Genomic DNA, 18,616 nt, shown 5'->3' with positions numbered 1-18,616 from the left:
AGGTCAGTGACACAAAAGGTCCTATAGAAGAAATAAACACAAGAACACACGCTGTAGTTCATGTTTTATTTTAAGCACATCTAATGCACAGAACTTTAAAAAAAATAACCAGAAACATTTATTTTAAATTAAGAGTTTAAGACAGACTAATTGGAAGATATATATAAACACTGCTGCTGCTGTTGTTTACGAACTATAATTAAAATGGTTAAACTATGTTTCTGTATGTTTATCCTCCGGTCTGTTGTTGTGTTTAAAACCAGTGAAGCAACGTGAACTGTCAGTGCTGTATCATGGGAAAACAAAGCCTTATGTAACCAGAAAATGACAAGAACATTATTATATAAGATTACTATAAATGTTATTATAGCAGTCTCATCATGTCCTGTAGAGGTCAAATGTGACATTTACCAGCCCCACCATGACCGCAAAAAGGTTTATTCTGTAAAGTTGTTTTTATAAAGTATTTTTTTTTATAGTTACATAACTCACTGCAGTGCATTAACACAAATGTTCCTTCAAGCGTGCAACATGCTGCACTGAGCCACCTCGCCTGCTCTCTCTCTATCGTTACTGGCTGTGTGATCAAATCATCTCTGACAGGACTAGGCTTTTCGTGTGTGTGTGTGTGTGTGAAACCAAAGAGCAGGCACACACGCATTAAGTATGACAGTGTGCTGTCAGTCTGCTACTGAAGCTGAGGACGAGCAGCAGCGGCGTATCACCTTCAAACTGTGAGACAAACTATGATTTACTTTTTTTCTGGAACAACTTTACACCCCACTTTTAAGAATTTATTGGGACTATTTTAATGTTTAAACGTGGCATTGTGACACATTTACAGCACGGTAATGTAGCATGTGTATAGTTTCTATGACTTTATTATGACTTGAATGAATGAGAATCTACACAGACAGTACATTTTATTTTACACAAATAGGGAGAGACATTTATGTCTTTATTCTCCAACCAACATTTTAAAATAAATGATTGAAAATGATCAAAAAGTGACTAAAAAAAGTTTGTTTGCAAAGTTTTATGATTATTTGTAAATCCTAAGATTCTGATTGCTCTCCATACACACACACATAGGTCTGGGTGATCAATAATATTAGGTTTTGAAATGGTAGTACAAGAAAATTCTACTATGCACCAGTTTGCTCTTTATGTTGTGATTTGGGTCGCAGTAGTAACATCTTGTGGGTTACCATACAAAAAAAGCTCTGGGAGAAATTTTCACACCATCTTTTTTTAAAATATATATTTTTTAATTCTAACCATGGACATATTTCCCACTGGATAATTAGTACTATCTTTAACAATTTAGTATTGTGCTTTTTTGGGAGTGAGAGTATACACTTTTGATTTTCTCCAACAGGAAGTTTGTGTTGACTCGTCGTTGAAGCTCCGGCAGCAGAAATGATTATCAGACTGGGGAGACTAACACCAGGCTACTTCCGTCTCCTCCAGGTTTGTCTCTGATTTATTTTCCTCACAGCCTCTTGGAGCAGAAAATCACTTTAATATTTTATCTTACTTTATTTAAGCTCTTTAGATAAATCTCTTTTGCAGGAATGTCCTGGCCAAAACAGGCAGCATATTTTAAACAGAGTACTATATACATAAAATATACAATATAAAACCATATAATCTGTAAATTAAACAAAATTATATCAAGTTAAATCAGATGCTTCTGCCTCAGTCATTTCAAAACTATTTGAAAATGTCCAATCCTTCAGTTTTGGATAATTTTGTAGATTGGTCCAGTCAAAGGGGAATTTAATTACTACTTTAAATGGACTGAGTGCAGCAAAAAAAACCCACATAAATTATTAATATTTCATGGAGCTGCCTGGTGGAGCTCATCTCAGCACGTTATATAATAACGTTTATATAATAATTCAGACTCCAACTCATAACTTTAAACTTTATTTAAAGTTATAAAGATTAAGGTTACTTTAAATGCACATTTCTGATCTGTGGGCGACAGAAAAATAACTTAATAACTCATTTTAATTATGTGGTGTGTATAAAAAATATTCTGGGAGCATAGTTTAAACAGCAGACAATCATCCTCATAAACAAAAAATATAACTCATATAAATAAATAAATAAACAGTGGGATTTTCTGTTTGCTGTTTGAATCCGCTGACCTACACCAGGAATACAAATAAAACTCAGTCATCTGGCCAAGACAGACAGCAGGATTTAGACAGGTTACAACTATTCAAACATACAGCATAAAAATATACAACATAAAAATCACACTATCAGCTATTTTTCCGCTAAATCAATATGCTGTAAAGTTAAATCACGCCTCAAAGTCAATTAAAAACCTATTTGAAAGGTTCCAATCCTTCAGTTCCAGATAAATTTGTTGAAAGTTCCAGTCAAAGAGAAACTGAATTCATCCTTAGAAGATAAGAAAAAAAACAACAGAAAATAAATACTTCAGTCTGTCTGAGTACGGCAAAAATATCCACACATAGATTAATATTTCATGGAGCTGCCTAGTGGAGTAGCAGGTTACATAATAACATGTTCAGACTCCACCTCAGACCGTGAGTCACGCGTACAACAAAATGCAATGAAAACAGTTGAGTTATCACATCTTCATTTAAAGGTGTGAAGAGTTAACATCACTTTGAATTCACATGTCTGATCTGTATAGGCAGCAGAGAAACTGCACTTCATATATTTTAATTTTCATGTTCATTATATTATTAATGTGTATGAAAAATCTTCTTAGAGCATATAGTTTCTTGCACATATTTAGTACTCTTATTTCATTACCATATCTTTAATATGAATCTTAAATCAAGTGCATCATTGGTTCAGAAACTTTATGACCATGTGACAAGAGCCTCTTCTGTATTGGCCCCTTAAAGCTGCAGTGCGGAACAAACTTTTCTAAACTTAATCCCACCTAGTGGTTGTATGGAAAATTACTCTTACTCCATCTTGTCAGGATGAAAAAAAGGATAAAAACCTTAAACATGCTGGTTAATCTGTGTTTCTGTCCTCCATGTTTAGCGGCAGGTGTCAGGTGAGGTCCGGATGCAGCCGCAGGGAAACTTTGTTGATCCCATCGCCATGGTGATGGCAACTGTCGGGACGGGGGTGTGTCTGTACAGTGCCAGACAGATGTCAGAGCGGGTCCAGCTGAATCAAAACGCTTGAGATCAACTACAAACCCCCACCCACCGTCTGTCTGTTTGATCGATTGTTTTATCGACAGAATGTTTGTTTGTTTGTTTGTGAAAGTCAGAGAAGGTTAAAGATGGAGGAGGGTGACGATGTTTTTGTGTTTGCGATGTCACCAGAAGGGAAATCTGTGGTGTGTGATGAGAGGAAAGTGTGAGTTGTTGTCCAGTAGGAAGATTTATTTAGAACACATTTATACACAAATACAAAAGAAAACTGTAGTTTTAGAAATAGCCAACAACCATTTTAAAACCCACATTTTCTGTTCGGAACAACACTAGAAACACCAGATACAGAAAAATAGAAGAAAAGAGATTAAAAAAAAACAACTGTTGTTGAAATCTCACCAACAGGCTGATTCTCACTTATTGTAAGTTGCTTTGGATAAAAGCGTCTGCTAAATGACATGTAATGTAATGTAATTCTGAAGAAATTAAGTTTAAGCATTAGCTAGTTCCTATACATTTCTTTACAACACAAATTTTCAATGAAAATAATTAAAAGCGGCAGAAAAGTGAAATGTCAACTTTTTCTTTATGAGTAACAGTGCGTCAGACAGAAAATGCTGTTTGCAGATTCATAAATGAGTTTGCATCAGTGAAGGTAAAAAACAGAGAGAAGTCGGGGGGAAAACATGCACGCTAGCCATTGTTAGAAATACTAGTCAGTTTGCACACGCAAACAGCGTAGCAACATGTCTACAGTTAAAAATTTAAAAAATTCCACTCTATCAACAAACTATTCAGTTGTTGGTAATTTGATGTAACAGTTAAATAAATTGTGTTTAAAATAATGTTTTTGGTGTTTGTGTGTAGATTTTTTTTCTCTGGTTTCATCCACCAAATGGAAAAGGTCAGAGGAAAACTGGTGCTGTTGGGTGACTGCACAAACTGTACAGAGTGATTCATGTGAACAAAACTCACACAGGAAGGGGTTTCACTGTGAATGAGATGAAAGTCAATGTGGTCTTTGACCGAGGACTGCTCTCTCTTTCTCTCTCTTCAGTCTAGTTTTATGTGTTTGAAGAGAGAGAGAGAGACTCCAGTTTTCAGTGTTGAAAGTGTTCTGTAACAATAATAATGTTGGGCTTTCATTTACATTTCTGGATCCTAATTCGAATTTAATAATCTCTTAAATGCATTTGGTGATTACTTGTTATTCAAAGATTAACATACAACTCAAATGAGTTTAAATTAGAAAGAAGAAAAAAGATTTCCACTGTGCAGCTCCTGACAGCTTTAAAGAGCATTTTGTTGTTTTTAGCTTTTACGACGTGCAATTTTAACATTGGGCTCAGTCTCATTGCTTCCATCAGCACTTTTCCAGCAATTTTCATTCAAAAAATGCTTTAAAAACTGCACTTAACTGTTCATATTCAGCACCAAACAGCAGAGAGACACAGTCACACACCCTCTAGTGAACAGTGTGGAGCACTAGATGTGGTGGAGGCCAAAAGCTGAGGCAAAGGAGAGTGGATTCATTCATCAAATACAAATAACACAAGAAAACAACACACAATGAATAATAATGTTGCTATTTTAGTGTTTCTTTAATAATTAAAATCATAGTAGAGATTCCAGGTTCCAGATGGTTCAGTCTCTTTGGACCAGACAGCAGCAACAGGATGGGATTTAACTCTGTGAGAAACAGCCTCAGTTGTTGGTTTTACGGATTATTCACTGTCGCGGTTTGACAGACACTATGAAAGAGCCTGAGTGAGCAGGGAAGCCTTTGTTTAGTCTGACATGTGAAAGTGGAATGAATTATCTGCCTGCTGGTCGCTGTGCTCCTCCGCTCCAGCAGGTGTCGCTGAGCCGCAGACACTGCTGTGGATGAGCTGAACTGTTAAATGACTGAGTGGAGATTTCTGTGTGATTGATGCTGAAGTTCGTGTTAACTTCACTCTGTTTTAAGAAGAAAACAACAAACGGTGAAGCGAAAAACAGTAAAACATTAGGTTTGACTGCGAATTATAAACGTGGTGTGGTTTTAAAATCACCTCCCGCTCATGACAGGAGCTTTCTTCATGCTTCATGTTTTACGCCTTAAAACCGCCGACATCCATTGAAGATGCCAGTGGAGTATGAACGTAAAAGTACGGATCTCTTCTCCGTGGCGCACCACGCAACTCCTCCTCATCCTCCTCCTCCTCCTCATCATCTTCATCGGATCTAGTGCAGAGCAGAGAATTGAGTCTGAAAATGGCTGTGTCGCCGCAGTTCGTGCGGGGGAGCAGCTCCGCGTTCTTAACGTGTCTCCTTCTGTTCACCACGTTTGTCTCCGTCTCCGTCGTTGCGGGAGAAAACAACGGGACGTGGGGAGACAGGTCCCGAGTGTTACAGGTGGCGGAGAAGAAGGGGGAGGAGGTGGCGGACTCCTCCGTCACCCATCACCAGAGTAACTCCAGCGAACACAAGAAGGTTTTCCCCGTCCTGTCCTTCAACTACGACCACGTCCGGACGCCCTTCGAGATCTCGCTGTGGATCCTGCTTGCCCTGCTCATGAAACTGGGTGAGGTGACAAACACACACGAAATCAAACTGCTGAATTTTTCTATCACTTCAATTTGGTCCGAGTGAGCTGCTGATTTCTCTTAAATTAAAGGTGCTATATGTAAGTATGTGATACTGTGGCCACCAGTGTTTTAAACATGTACTGCAACCCAAATTTGCAACAGCAGATAGGGTTGGTTGCCAGGAAGTTAGCAAAACACGGAAAACATGGTGCATTCTGGTCCGTTAGGTTTCCGTTGTCTTCCACTTATCCGGTCTGGGGTCTGCCCTTAGCAAGGAATCCAGACAGGCCTCTCCCTAGCCACTTCTACCAGCTCATTTGGGGGTTCCCAAGGGGTTTCCTGGCAGGTGAGAGATATAATCCCTCCAGCATGTCCTGGGTCGGCCCGGGGTCTCCTCCCAGATGGACATGCCTGACACACCTCCCCAGGAAGCATCCTAACCAGATGTCTGAACCACCTCAGCAGCGGTTCTACTCTGAGCCTCTCCCAGATGTCCGAGCTCCTCATCCCATCTCTAAGGCTGAGCCCATCTACCCTGTGGAGGAAGCTGTATTAGCAATCTTGTTCTTTCGGTCATTACCAAAAGAAATCGAAACTCAGAATTTCTGTGTTCTAATTGAAGGAACACCCCCCTCATGTTGGAGTAACCTCACAAACTCCTAACAATTCCAAAATGGCTGCCACTCACATCAATAGAACAATCACTCTGCTACTTTTTTTTACTTTTACAAAACACCAAACCAAAACATAAACAGAGTTAGTGGGGATCTAAATTTCATTTCAAGTTGGCTTGGCTTTAGCTTGGCTTGGCTGTAAAACACACATAATATACCTTTTAATGCACTTTTATTATCCAGAATGAAGTAGGATCAATTTAATGATCTCTTTTTGGTAGGCATGATAATATATGAACATATTCTTTCATGATTATCCACAAGAAAATCGTTAAAATATTAAAATAAAACATTTTTAGATATTAAAATGTAAACGGGCAATCTTTCTGTTCATACTAAACCTTGACAGAGTTGTATGTTTGTTTTCAGTTGTATGTTTGTTACCGTGGCAACTGTAGTGGGGAATTTCACACCCTGATATTCACGGCAGGTGCAAGGGCCCAGTAGCTTATTCTACGCTGCACTTTTATTTGTTGTTTTTTTTGTTTTATTGTGTTTAGTTTACTAGCTACCCCTAAAGTGCACTTTAAAGAAGACGGCTTGCTGCTGTCCCAGAGGATGTTTTTTCCACTTTCACATGGATTTTTTTTTTTAGAACAGGCCTATATTTCTGGTCTGTAGTCGAAGCAGCTGTTGTGGGATTATCTTTAGCCTCGACAAGGAAACTGAGAGCAGTTGTTCAGACTAATTAAAGTGATGAAACTGAGTTATAATGACTGATCTTGTGCCAGTGACCTTCAGCTTTGATGCAGCTACACTGAGGCTGTTACTGAAAGTTTGCTCTCACTTCAGTGTTATTTATCCCACACGCACAATGAGTCTTAAAGGTCAAGTGTGGAGCATTTGGGAGGTTTATTAGCAGTAATTGAATATACTATGCAACATAATGTTGTATAATGATGTTGTATAAGTGTATAATTGTTTTGGATTTTTTTAGAAAAAAGTTTTTTTATGTACCTTTTTTTTATGGCCTTGCTTTGAATCAATGGATTTAGCATATTATTAAAGACTGCAATTTAATGTTTTTTTGGTTTTTGATTGTTTGATATCTCTTCAAGTTCTCATTCTTACATATGGTTATCTAATATTTTCTAGGGCTGAAACAATTACTCAATACTAAATGAACTGTCAACTATTTTGATAATCGAGTAATCATTTTAGCCCTAATTTCCAGCTTTTTCAGTTTCTTAAATGTGAATGTTTTCTGTTGTTTTTGCTCCATCAAAAAAGAAGTAATTAAAACTGAATAATTTTGGACATTTAGGCCCCCCCCCGGTCACTTGAGGACGCTTGCGGGTAAAAACGACAAAATATTTTATCGGAAGTGCCTTTCGTTTAGACGGTGACAGCGTTTTTGGGGCTTAAAAACACAAACATCTGAAACCACCCACCAGAGTAGGAAACTTGAATACGCTCCGCCATAGTGTCTCCGTCTACACTGCCTAGATGCAAAACTCGTTTAAGCGTTTATGTCATATACATGCACCAGTACAGGGAAATAAACAAACAGATTATTTCCATGGGACGGACCTTCAAGCTGCTCTGGCAGGAGTCTTTCCACAAAATGTACAGGATAGGTACAGATAATATTAGGGTTATAGTAGTAGTTCAACTTCTTCATCTGGCCAGACAAAATTATTTTTCCCAGCAGTTGCCATGTTTTTCGCAGATTTCCTCCCGAAAACGCTTGTCTAAACGGGGAATAAAAAGTCATTCAGACCGTCATCATATAAACGTAGCCTTAAGCGCATCATTATTTACAGGTTTTGTAAACACTGATCAACCTTTTATGGACCAAACAATTACTCGATTAATGGACACAGTTTTATTTTATGAGTTTCAGAAATTAGGCTGCATTCAAGTTTCCCTGAAACATAACAAAAGGCTTCATTGTCTCAATACTTCGTGTATCGGTCGCACAAAGAAAATCCCCCGTGTGCTTCGTCAGTGGTTGAACGAGCAGAGTGAGGCCTTCTACCGTGTTATCACCCCGTCCAGCTGTATGTCTCTGAGGGACGGTCCAACTTCCTGTTCACGTGCACTGCTTGATAACAAAGATCTTAGTGTGCAGAGTCAGAGTGGCGGCGGTGGGGGGGGGCGAGGTCGACGGCACAGAAACAACTACACCAACAACACACTGAGGAAAACAGCTGTTTACAGTAGCAGCCTGGACTCCAGTCATTTGACTGAGAGACCTCATACAAGGCCCCAGTGACACTGATGGAGGAAGAATTTAGATCATTTACTGAAGTTTAAGTGTTAATAATAATTTGTAGAAACACTTACCACAAGGCAAATCAATGTATCAAATATCAATGATTAGAGCTGCACTAATTAATTGATTAATTGATCATTAATCAATTGCTAACTTCATCATCAACTATTTTAATAGAGGGGTTAACTGTTTGTTTTAAGTTCTCCGATTTTACAGTTTCTTAAATGTGAATATTTTCTGGTTTCTTTGCTCCATATAACAAAAAAATAATTAAAACTGAATAATTTTGGTTTGTGGACAAAACAAGAGCATTTTATGAGATTTTTTTGGACCAAACCAGTACTTGATTAATGGAGAAAATAATTGACATATGAATCGATTTTCAATTATGAATATAAATGTTAGTTGTAGCCATAATTATGAGTGTAATAAGAAGTCTATGAGAAATGGCATGTAAAGTTAATTAATATTATCATACATTTAAATATCTTTTGACAAAAAAAGAACATTAAACTCCTTAACCCCAGCCACCAGAGTCTTGCCTCTATGAGTTCTTAAAACGAAAAGACAGAAAGATCAATTACTAAGACAAAAAAAATCAATAGTTTAAGTGATTTCTGTCTCTTTATTCTGCAAACATGCCCACAAGTTATTTGTATGAAGAGTCAATCATTTCCCATTTGCTTTTTTTGTTGAATATTTCATGAGGATGTTGTCGTGAATCACAAATGACTTGGCTGTTTTTTCTAATTTATTGTTTCACTCTGCCTTTCTAATGCACAGAGAGATGTTTATTGAATGTGGATTCTTCTCAGAGTTATGACTCTAGGAGTGTGTCTTATATACATTATACTGCAGTGACTGTGGTGTCCTGTTGTGTTTATACAATTTATAAGTATTTAACAAGTTCAGGCCAAAATTAATGTCCTAATACTAGTTTTTGGTTGAACATCCAGAAGAAAAATCAAAAAGAGAAAACTCATTTGCATTTTTTATTTATTAAACATTTGACATTTACATGATGAAATGTTTAAAATAACTAATATTGGAGTCTGTAATGAACACGCAAATGTTTTGTCTTGTATTTAAGCCCAGCCTTTCAGGCATTTAGCACTTTATCGTAGTTTATTGTGTATGCAGATGACATTGTTATTTTTAAGAAAGAGTTTTTCTTATAATTCTTGCCAATACACATTGGAATCGGAATCGGCCTTTATTGTATGTATTTGTGTCCATAAATGCGTGTGTGTGCATAAGCCTGGAGACTTGCTTCGTCTAGCCTCACAATCAGTGCCACAGTTTGCGGGATGCCATCGCGACAACACAGCAGGTTGCCATGGAGACGTCCTTGATCGGGTCCCAGATAACAATCAACAGGTGTCCGTGAAGGAAGGAAGGAAGGAAGGGAGGGTGGAATAGGAATACAGAGCGCCTCACTGCAGTGATCTCCTGGGGGAGTTGTTCCAGCAGGGCCTTGTACGAGGCCGGAGCCGTGGGGTACAAAACGCAGATTGATTATGATGTTTTTTTGGGTTAGGGCGAGTAGTCGCATTTCAATAGACCTTACTTACTCTGTTTGTCCATTCTGGTCTCCAAGTCGGTCCATTCGCTTTTGCAAAGCTGAAAGCTTCTCCAAGATGTTATCCATGTGGCGGTTAGTAACCATAGTCTGAGCACTGACAGTTCTGCCCACCCCCTCAATCATGTCTGGCAACTTCATGGGGCTTTGGACTGCTGTCACCGTCTTCTGAATTTTCCGATACACCAGGGCAATGCCTAATCCAATCAGCAGATGACCTGTTATCATGGTTCCGAATATGTAGATATCCTCGATGTCCTCAATGGAAAGAACCGCCAGGCACACAACCCTCCACTTCTCCCACGGATCCATCATGTAACCAGCGGCAAACGTTCTGTCAGGACAGACGGGATCCCCCGAAATCGAGTTTCTCGTCGAGGAAATTTTGTCAATTGCGCTGAGAGACCAGTTGACCAATTCCATGATTAAAATTTGGAGAGCAGTGCGGAGAGAGGAAGACAGGATGCGATTTCAGAAGCAAAGCAGGGAAGATAAGGGAGAGGGGAGAGAGGGAGAGATGAGTCCGCCTTTGTTAAGAGCAGGACGAAATTATTAATCCGTAATGATTAAAATGTGAATTTGCCAGTAAATATATGTAAAAGAATAGGGTTAATGTTGTCACAGTGTAACGTCAAGAAGAAGATGTAGAAATTAGTTTTCTTTTAAAAGTGAAAGAATGTTGCTATTATTTTAAGTATTGGAGATGCAACAAATTAAATAATTGAAAACTGGGAAAATTATCATTGTAACTAAATACTTGTTTTAGTTATTGGTTTCAGTTTCTTAAATGTAAAGTTTTTACACTTTTCTTTGTCATACAGTGATAAACTTGATAGAATAGCTTTTTGTGCTACTTTTTCAAACTGTTTATAAAACAAATCATTGAAAAATTAACACAATCATTTGTTTTAACCTAATTCTATTTTTAAAAATGTTCTCTGTGCAGGTTTCCACATCATTCCCAGAGTCTCAAACGTCGTTCCGGAAAGCTGTCTGCTAATCGTCGTTGGTCTGCTGGTTGGTGGCATCATCAAAGCCATCGGCGAGGAAGCACCAGTCCTCGATGCCAAGCTCTTCTTTCTCTACCTACTGCCTCCCATCATCCTTGATGCCGGCTACTTCCTGCCCATACGACACTTCATGGAGAACATGGGCACCATCCTGGTGTTCGCGGTGGTTGGCACGCTGTGGAATGCCTTCTTCGTGGGCGGGATGATGTACGCCGTGTGTCAGATTGAAGGAGCTCAGCTGGGAGAAGTGGACCTGCTCTCCTGCCTGCTGTTCGGCTCCATCATCTCAGCCGTGGACCCCGTGGCCGTCCTCGCTGTGTTTGAGGAGATTCACATCAACGAGCTGCTGCACATCCTCGTGTTCGGGGAGTCGCTCCTCAACGACGCCGTCACCGTGGTGAGTGATTTGTACAAGAACTGTATTTTGTCTTGCAGATATTTCAACTTTTAAGACCGTATTTCTCCACATTATTTCTGTTATTTTTCTGATTTTTGTGTCGGGACAAAGAATAGTTCAGGTTTAGGTTTTTATGAAGTGTGGTTAAAACTCACTCAGACTCTCTGTGTGTAGGTGCTGTATCACTTGTTCGAGGAGTTTTCCCACGCAGGAACTGTCACCATCGGCGACGCCCTGCTCGGCGTGGTCTGTTTCTTGGTGGTCTCTCTGGGAGGCATCCTGGTCGGGTTCTTCTACGGCATCCTGGGCGCCTTCACCTCCCGCTTCACCTCCCACACTCGCGTCATCGAGCCTCTGTTTGTTTTCCTCTACAGCTACATGGCCTATCTCTCCGCAGAGGTCTTCCACTTGTCAGGGATCATGTCGTGAGTAGTCAACCTCCGGAGTCAATCTCCTCGGTCTCTGTACTTACTGATGACATACCTCTGTGTGCGCGACTGATCTGACTTGGCAATGAGAAACAGATGCTCAAAGCCAAAATCACTTGTTCCAACAGTCTGTAATTGAACATGTCCTGAGTCATGGTGAATTACAAACTGGAAGATGTCAGATTTATGGTTTAAACTTAAATGCTTGTCTTTTTCTTTTTAGATAAGAGCACTGATTCTGATGAAACCCATAACAATTCCTGTGTATTTTCTATTTGTTTGGTTTTGTTTAATCACAAGATATTTTCAAATGTCTACTTAGTCTACTTCAAATTTTCACAAAAACTAAAACAAAGTTTATACAAAGTGAAGTTTTTATGTTGTAAAGCCAAAATATTAGATTTTACGGTTTTTATCACAGTTTGAAGGATTTGCTGTTTTTTACTGTTTTTATTTATATCATGAATTTAATGTGATTCAATTTTATTTGCTTTAGGACTAGAGCTGAAACAATTAATCGATTATTAATTGATTACTAAATTAATCTACAACTATTTTGATAATCGATAATAGGTTTAAAGTTTTTTTCATGATCAAAACATGATTGCTGATTGTTTAAGCTTCTTAATGTGACTGAGTTTTATTTGTTTCACATTAAATCAGTCGTACAGGTAGAATGGGGTGCCATCACTCCCACTTCTGACTTCCGAGTTCTGATGTAAATGGAACGCAGCAAAAACAAGCAAATTAAACATGTAACATGTTCGACTGCTGTAAAACAAACAAACCACTGATAAACTGAAAAATTAATGCAACTCTTAGCTGCAGACTGAGATTGGCCTCACTTTCTGTCTTCCCCTCCTTGTCTTGAACTAGGTTGATTGCGTGTGGCGTGATGATGCGGCCGTACGTGGAGGCCAACATCTCCCACAAGTCCTACACCACCATCAAGTACTTCCTGAAGATGTGGAGCAGCGTGAGCGAGACGCTCATCTTCATCTTCCTCGGTGTGTCCACGGTGGCTGGTCCTCACGCCTGGAACTGGACCTTCGTTGTTTTCACCGTCGTCATCTGTTTGGTGTCCAGAGTCCTGGGTCAGTACAAAGAAACACAAACACTGAAACTTAGATCTTCTTCTTCTTCTTCTCTTCTCATCTCATGTTGCTGTCTGTGTGTTTCAGGAGTCATTGGTCTCACGTACGTCATCAATAAATTCCGTATCGTGAAGTTGACCAAAAAGGATCAGTTTATCGTGGCCTACGGTGGCCTGCGAGGTGCAATAGCCTTCTCACTGGGGTTCCTGTTGACCAACAGTCAGATGAAGAACATGTTCCTCACTGCCATCATCACCGTCATCTTCTTCACCGTCTTTGTTCAGGTGAGAGCTAGAAATGGATTAGAAGTCATTATTATAAAGAAATACCTGGTCCTAATGAGGCAGAACTTAATTTCTGAGTCCCAGGTTGAATTTAGGACTAACATTTGAATTGTGGTGAGGTTAGAGTTAGTGATAAGGCTTTGTTTAATGCTTCTAAATGAATGGAAGTCAATGCAGTGTCCTCAGAAGAATAGCTGTGTAAACCAATATGTGTGTGTCCTCAGGGAATGACGATCAGACCCCTGGTGGAGCTTCTGGCTGTGAAGAAGAAAAAGGAGAGCAAAGGATCGATTAATGAGGAGATTCACACACAGGTGAGATCATCATAACCTTCTCACGTGCAAGCTTATGTCATATATGCAATTTACTTTTAGAAACAGTGGGAATGTGTGTGTGTGTGTGTGTGTCAGATCACAGTGGGAAGGTGGGAAAATGTGTGTTTTCACATGCCTGATGATCTGTGGAAAGAAGCTGTGTGACAAGCTGTCTTATTTATATAAATCAACTGAATTTGTCTCCAGTTCCTGGATCATCTCCTAACAGGAATCGAAGACATCTGTGGACATTATGGACACCATCACTGGAAAGACAAGTATGTCAACATGTCCTCTGTCTTCTATGTCCATGTTTCCCATGTGGTGTCTTCTTTTGTCTATATTGTTTAAATTACACTGGTGTTTAATTAAAAACCTGAGCTCATTCACAGACACAAGAAATTAGCAGCATTTAGTTTTTAAGCACAGAACTCTGATTGCCTGCACGATGGTGGGCGGTGACTGTATAAACAAAATCATCTTTAAATGAAACTCATTTGCTGACTGTCTTTTTATTTTCTGCTGTGCTCAGGCTGAACCGCTTCAATAAAACCTATGTGAAGAGGTTGCTGATCGCGGGAGACCGCTCCACTGAGCCTCAGCTCATCTCCTTCTACAACAAGTTGGAGATGAAGCAGGCCATGATGCTGGTGGAGAGCGGCAGTGCCGCTAAGCTGCCCACTGTCGTCTCGTCTGTCTCTGTGCAGTAAGTGTGGTTTTGGTATCCTACAGCGTCACATCTATCCAACATCTTCAATTTTTGTCAATACAGTTGATGAAGTTGCCGGGTATACAGTATATGCTGCTGGTAATGCATGTCTTTGTATTTGAACAGTGTGGCTTCCTGCCAAAATGGCATTGTATTGGTCCCAAGTGTTGCGTGACAGCATTGCGTAACATCACCTCTTTCGATCAGCTTTACAGGATTATTTTATGTCTCAGACAAAGAGAAATAAAGATATTTTATAAAAAGTAGTGAATGAGATTATCTGTTTTTATTTAAAATCGATAATTAATACAAGAGATATGTTTTGTGTGGGTGTGTGTGCAGGAACATCCAGCCAAAAGACTCGACCAGACGAAGGGCAATTCCAAGCATCTCCAAGAGCCGAGAGCAAGAGATCAGGAAGATCCTGCGAGCCAACCTGCAGAAGACCAGACAGAGGGTAAGAGAAGGAAGAGTGCTGATTAGATATTATCACTTTAATAGAAGAATAATCACAAGAATTACTGACACCAAATTGGACACTCTAAATTGCCCATTGGTGCGAGTGTGAGAGTGGATGGTTGTTTGTCCCCTTATGTGTCCCTGTGATGGGCTGGTGATCCCCCCCTGATTCTCATGTGGAGGATAAAGTGGTAAAAGATGGATGGATTTACTGACACCATCTTTATAATGTGATTGTGTCTCCTCAGCTTCGTTCCTACAGCAGACACGACCTGATGATGGATCCTTTTGAGGACAATCTGAGTGAGGTTCGCTTCAGGAAGCAGCGAGTGGAGATGGAGAGGAGGGTGAGTTTTTATACCGTCAAATTAATCAATCAGTCAAACCTTGTCAGTACAGCACCTTTTTATACAGGTTAGTGTGATTCCTAGGGCTTCGCAGATGATTTACAAATCATAAAACTTTGATTATCAAAACACGAAAAACGACAAGACTAAAACTAATGCTCTATATATTTGAGTTGTGTAATTGCATTAGCCAAAATGTTTTCAACACTCTTTATCTACCTTTTCAGTTTGGTCGCCTTTTGGTCCCTTTTAATGACACATACAGCTTTTATATGTTTATTTAGTTTTGAAATGTCGTGATTTCTCACACAGTGTCAAATGTCATTCACAGATGAGTCACTACCTCACGGTTCCTGCAAACCGTCAGGAGACGACGCCAGTGAGAAAAGTCTGCTTCGAACCAGGTCAGTGAGATTTCTTACACCACTAAAACGTCACTTTAAAGCGATATTACCCTTTTTAATTGGTCACTTTTGTGTGCAAATATGTTGTAAGTTGAGATATGATTGAAAATTATTGAGATAAATATTAAAAGATAAAGACATAAAACAGGATTATGTTACAGCAAATCACTTCATCAATCATATTGGTCAACAAGCACTGCTGTTACACTATTTGAGCACAAATGAGGTATTTCTTGAAATAGTAACTTTGAAATAATGTAAGTGAGTGTAAATAGTTGAGTATCTTCAATGGAATCTTCTGAAATTGTATGTCAATATACAATTATACAGTCTTGTATGTAAAAAAAAATTGCTTATTTGTATTTTTTTTAATGTGGTGAAATGTACAATATCTCAAGTCTCCATACATCTACTCAATTAAAACTGTAATATCACTGTATTTTACTTTTTTCTTTTACTTTTAACTTGTGTGTTCTGCTACATTTCTGAGGTAATTGCTTTCCTTTTTTACTCCACTATCATTTTACCCGACAAAAGTATTTTCAAATGAAGATTTCCAAGAATATAATTTACATATTTTATAATCTCATTATAAAAGCTCAGCTTTTATGTTTTAGGCACAGATGGGAGAAAAAATAAATAGAGTTTAACAGCACTAAACAAAATGCATATGCATAATAAAATTGTCATGCACCTTTTAATACTTACTGTAGGATTTTTAATGCATGACTTCTAACAGAGTATTTTTATTTAGTGGCAATGGTCCTTTTACTCAAGAAAGCAATCTTTTCTACACCTGGTCAGATTTACTTTTTTTTCTAAAATGTACTTACACTAATGTATCACTATCTGTTTTCTAGAACACAAGGTTTTCACCTACATCACTGACGGTGAGAGTCCCAAAGGTCGGACGTCTCGTCCTCATCCCAGCTCTCCAGACGCAGTCAGCCTCTTATATGAGGAGTCTCAGAGGGACAATCAGAGGAGCGTGCTGCGAGCTAAAGGAGACACAGAGCTTAGGGCCAAAACGCTGGACAACCAGGAGCAGCAGGAGCAACAGGAGGAGGAGCAAGTCAAACTATCACGCTGCCTTAGTGACCCTGGTCCAAACAAAGACGAGGAGGGGGACGGCTCCTTCCACTCGTGATAACGCTCGTACTTACTTGAAAGTGTTTTTGTTTTCATTTGTGAGTGAAGACGTTTCAAAGCCTTAATATTTATGTTTTTTTTCGTGTGTGATATGGGATCATATCAATACTTTTGTTTTGTTATTTCTTTGATTAGTCTTTTTTTCGTTAGTTGGGATTTTATCAGACTTTTTTGCCAAAGCATGAAACCATTGGCCATTTTTATATGACTGAAATGAGTCCACATGTGAGTCATATCGCACAAGGAAAAAAAAAGCACTTGTTTAAACAAACTTGAAGCACCAGTTGGGTGAAGTTTACCTCCTCAAAGCACAGTATAGAAGGAATGCCATAAAATATGACTGAATAATCAACTTTAATATATATATATATATAATATGGTGGGAGATATCTGGGTCAATAGAGCTGGAGAATTTCCAGAACCTTCAGGTGAAGTTTGAAGTTCTAGGTTCGGACATACAGGAGTCTGACTCGATTTTCCAGAGTTTTCCAGCTGTACTTGGGACATTAAAGAAATTTCACCTGCTGACAGGCTCAAAAAAGTTCCCTGAAAAATGTACATTTACAATTTTAGCAACATTCAGCCCACCCTTCAGTAAAGCACACGTAAAAAGAACACCTCCAATGGTATGTGGAACATACTGCACATACTGCCTTTAAACTGGGTGTTAACTTTCATGGTCCCCAGAGAATCACATACTGACTATAATGATCCTCTCTTGTGAATTCTTGTGTTTTCTGTCCAAACACCTGCTTCAGTAACCACTCTCCCATCAGCCTCAGCTTCTGTGCCGAGAATAATGCACAGTGTTAGCATGCTAACATGCTAAACCGACGCCAGGGCAGTAAACATTATACCAACCCAGAATTAGTGTGTTAGCATGCACTGGTACATTGGCATTTAGCACAGCTCTATCTGCAATGACTCGTAAACTGTAAAAATGTGCTGTTGTTGCATCTTAGGCAAAAAAAGGCAAAAAAGAAAACAATATGTTAATATTTGCTTAAAAAAAAAACAAATTCCAGGTTGTTTTATACTTTAAATTTAAACAATATCACAATAGACTAAAATATCTTGAGATTATAACTTGAGATTTACTGTTTAAAGCTGCTGTCAGTAATGTCATCGTTTGGCTTATGTTTTGGCTAACTTCCTGTTATTTGCTTCCTCCTCATTTTATTTCTAATGAACGTGGAGAGGGATTCCGATTCTGAAAAAGTATCTCCTAGATTTACCGTTAGCACCCTAAGACTAAGGCACCATAAGACCTGCTATTAGTTATCTGATGGCATAGGGGACAACGTTAATGGTGCGTTCCAGGTGCCGTCGGAAGTCAGAATTTCCTTCAAATGTTGGATTTCCAACTTGGAAAAAGTCAGCAACCTCATAAACCTCGATATAGCATTCTAAGATGGCTGTCACTCGCGTAAATATTTAGTTAATTTCACATCCGTATTATTTTTTTTACATTAAATCAGTCGTACACATAATACTGTTACATTTTTATCCGTTGACATGTGTCACATGTGTCCAGTTTTTTTACTGACTTCTTAACTGGAACCAGGTCATCTCCTGGTTACGAGTTCTGACCTTCGATTTAAACGCACCATTAAAAGTGTGACCGCTCACACCTGCCATTAAAATACATCCTGGATCAGTCGGCTATCAATAACCACATATAACTCTGCTTCAGGACACATTGCGTTCATATCTGTTTTGTACATTTTTAACTTTTAGTATTTCACTGGCAGCAGCTTTAAGAAGGAAACGCCAATCTCTGGATTCAAGAACCTATAAAATAACCTTACAAATCATTTGTCTATCAGATGTTACT

General features: G+C 38.9%; 1 protein-coding gene and 2 long non-coding RNA genes across 3 annotated transcripts; 2 read left to right on the top strand and 1 right to left on the bottom strand.

Moving 5' to 3' along the window:
- Window positions 1–81: 81 nt before the first annotated feature.
- On the top strand, window positions 82–3,997 carry LOC122786707. Its single transcript, XR_006362477.1, has 3 exons — window positions 82–734; window positions 1,379–1,470; window positions 3,034–3,997. It is a non-coding gene; the product is annotated as an uncharacterized LOC122786707 (long non-coding RNA).
- A 798-nt stretch (window positions 3,998–4,795) lies between these two features.
- Window positions 4,796–5,268, bottom strand: LOC122786708. The gene is made up of 2 exons (XR_006362478.1): window positions 5,204–5,268; window positions 4,796–5,108 (listed from the first exon to the last, which is right to left on the bottom strand). It is a non-coding gene; the product is annotated as an uncharacterized LOC122786708 (long non-coding RNA).
- A 130-nt stretch (window positions 5,269–5,398) lies between these two features.
- Window positions 5,399–17,024, top strand: LOC122786706 (Na(+)/H(+) exchanger beta-like). Its single transcript, XM_044053183.1, has 12 exons — window positions 5,399–5,715; window positions 11,134–11,594; window positions 11,769–12,019; window positions 12,899–13,116; window positions 13,204–13,400; window positions 13,625–13,714; window positions 13,922–13,992; window positions 14,247–14,420; window positions 14,766–14,880; window positions 15,131–15,229; window positions 15,561–15,633; window positions 16,494–17,024. The coding sequence occupies exons 1-12, from the start codon at window positions 5,406–5,408 to the stop codon at window positions 16,778–16,780; spliced, it is 2,346 nt and encodes a 781-aa protein (XP_043909118.1). The 5' UTR covers window positions 5,399–5,405; the 3' UTR covers window positions 16,781–17,024.
- The last annotated feature ends 1,592 nt before the right edge of the window (window positions 17,025–18,616 follow it).

This window comes from Solea senegalensis, linkage group LG20 (genome assembly GCF_019176455.1).
Source record: "Solea senegalensis isolate Sse05_10M linkage group LG20, IFAPA_SoseM_1, whole genome shotgun sequence".
Taxonomy (NCBI): domain Eukaryota; kingdom Metazoa; phylum Chordata; class Actinopteri; order Pleuronectiformes; family Soleidae; genus Solea; species Solea senegalensis.
Note: the sequence above shows the minus strand (reverse complement) of the source record. Positions and strands in the feature narration are given on the sequence as shown.

What these genes read in the sequence shown, in the direction of transcription:
- LOC122786706 (XM_044053183.1), top strand. Translation starts at nt 5,406, where the DNA reads ATGGCTGTGTCGCCGCAGTTCGTGCGGGGGAGCAGCTCCGCGTTCTTA. An exon ending in TTTGGTGTCCAGAGTCCTGG is followed by an intron (nt 13,117 to 13,203) that starts GTCAGTACAAAG and finishes TGTGTGTTTCAG; the next exon opens with GAGTCATTGGTCTCACGTAC. An exon ending in ATGAGGAGATTCACACACAG is followed by an intron (nt 13,715 to 13,921) that starts GTGAGATCATCA and finishes ATTTGTCTCCAG; the next exon opens with TTCCTGGATCATCTCCTAAC.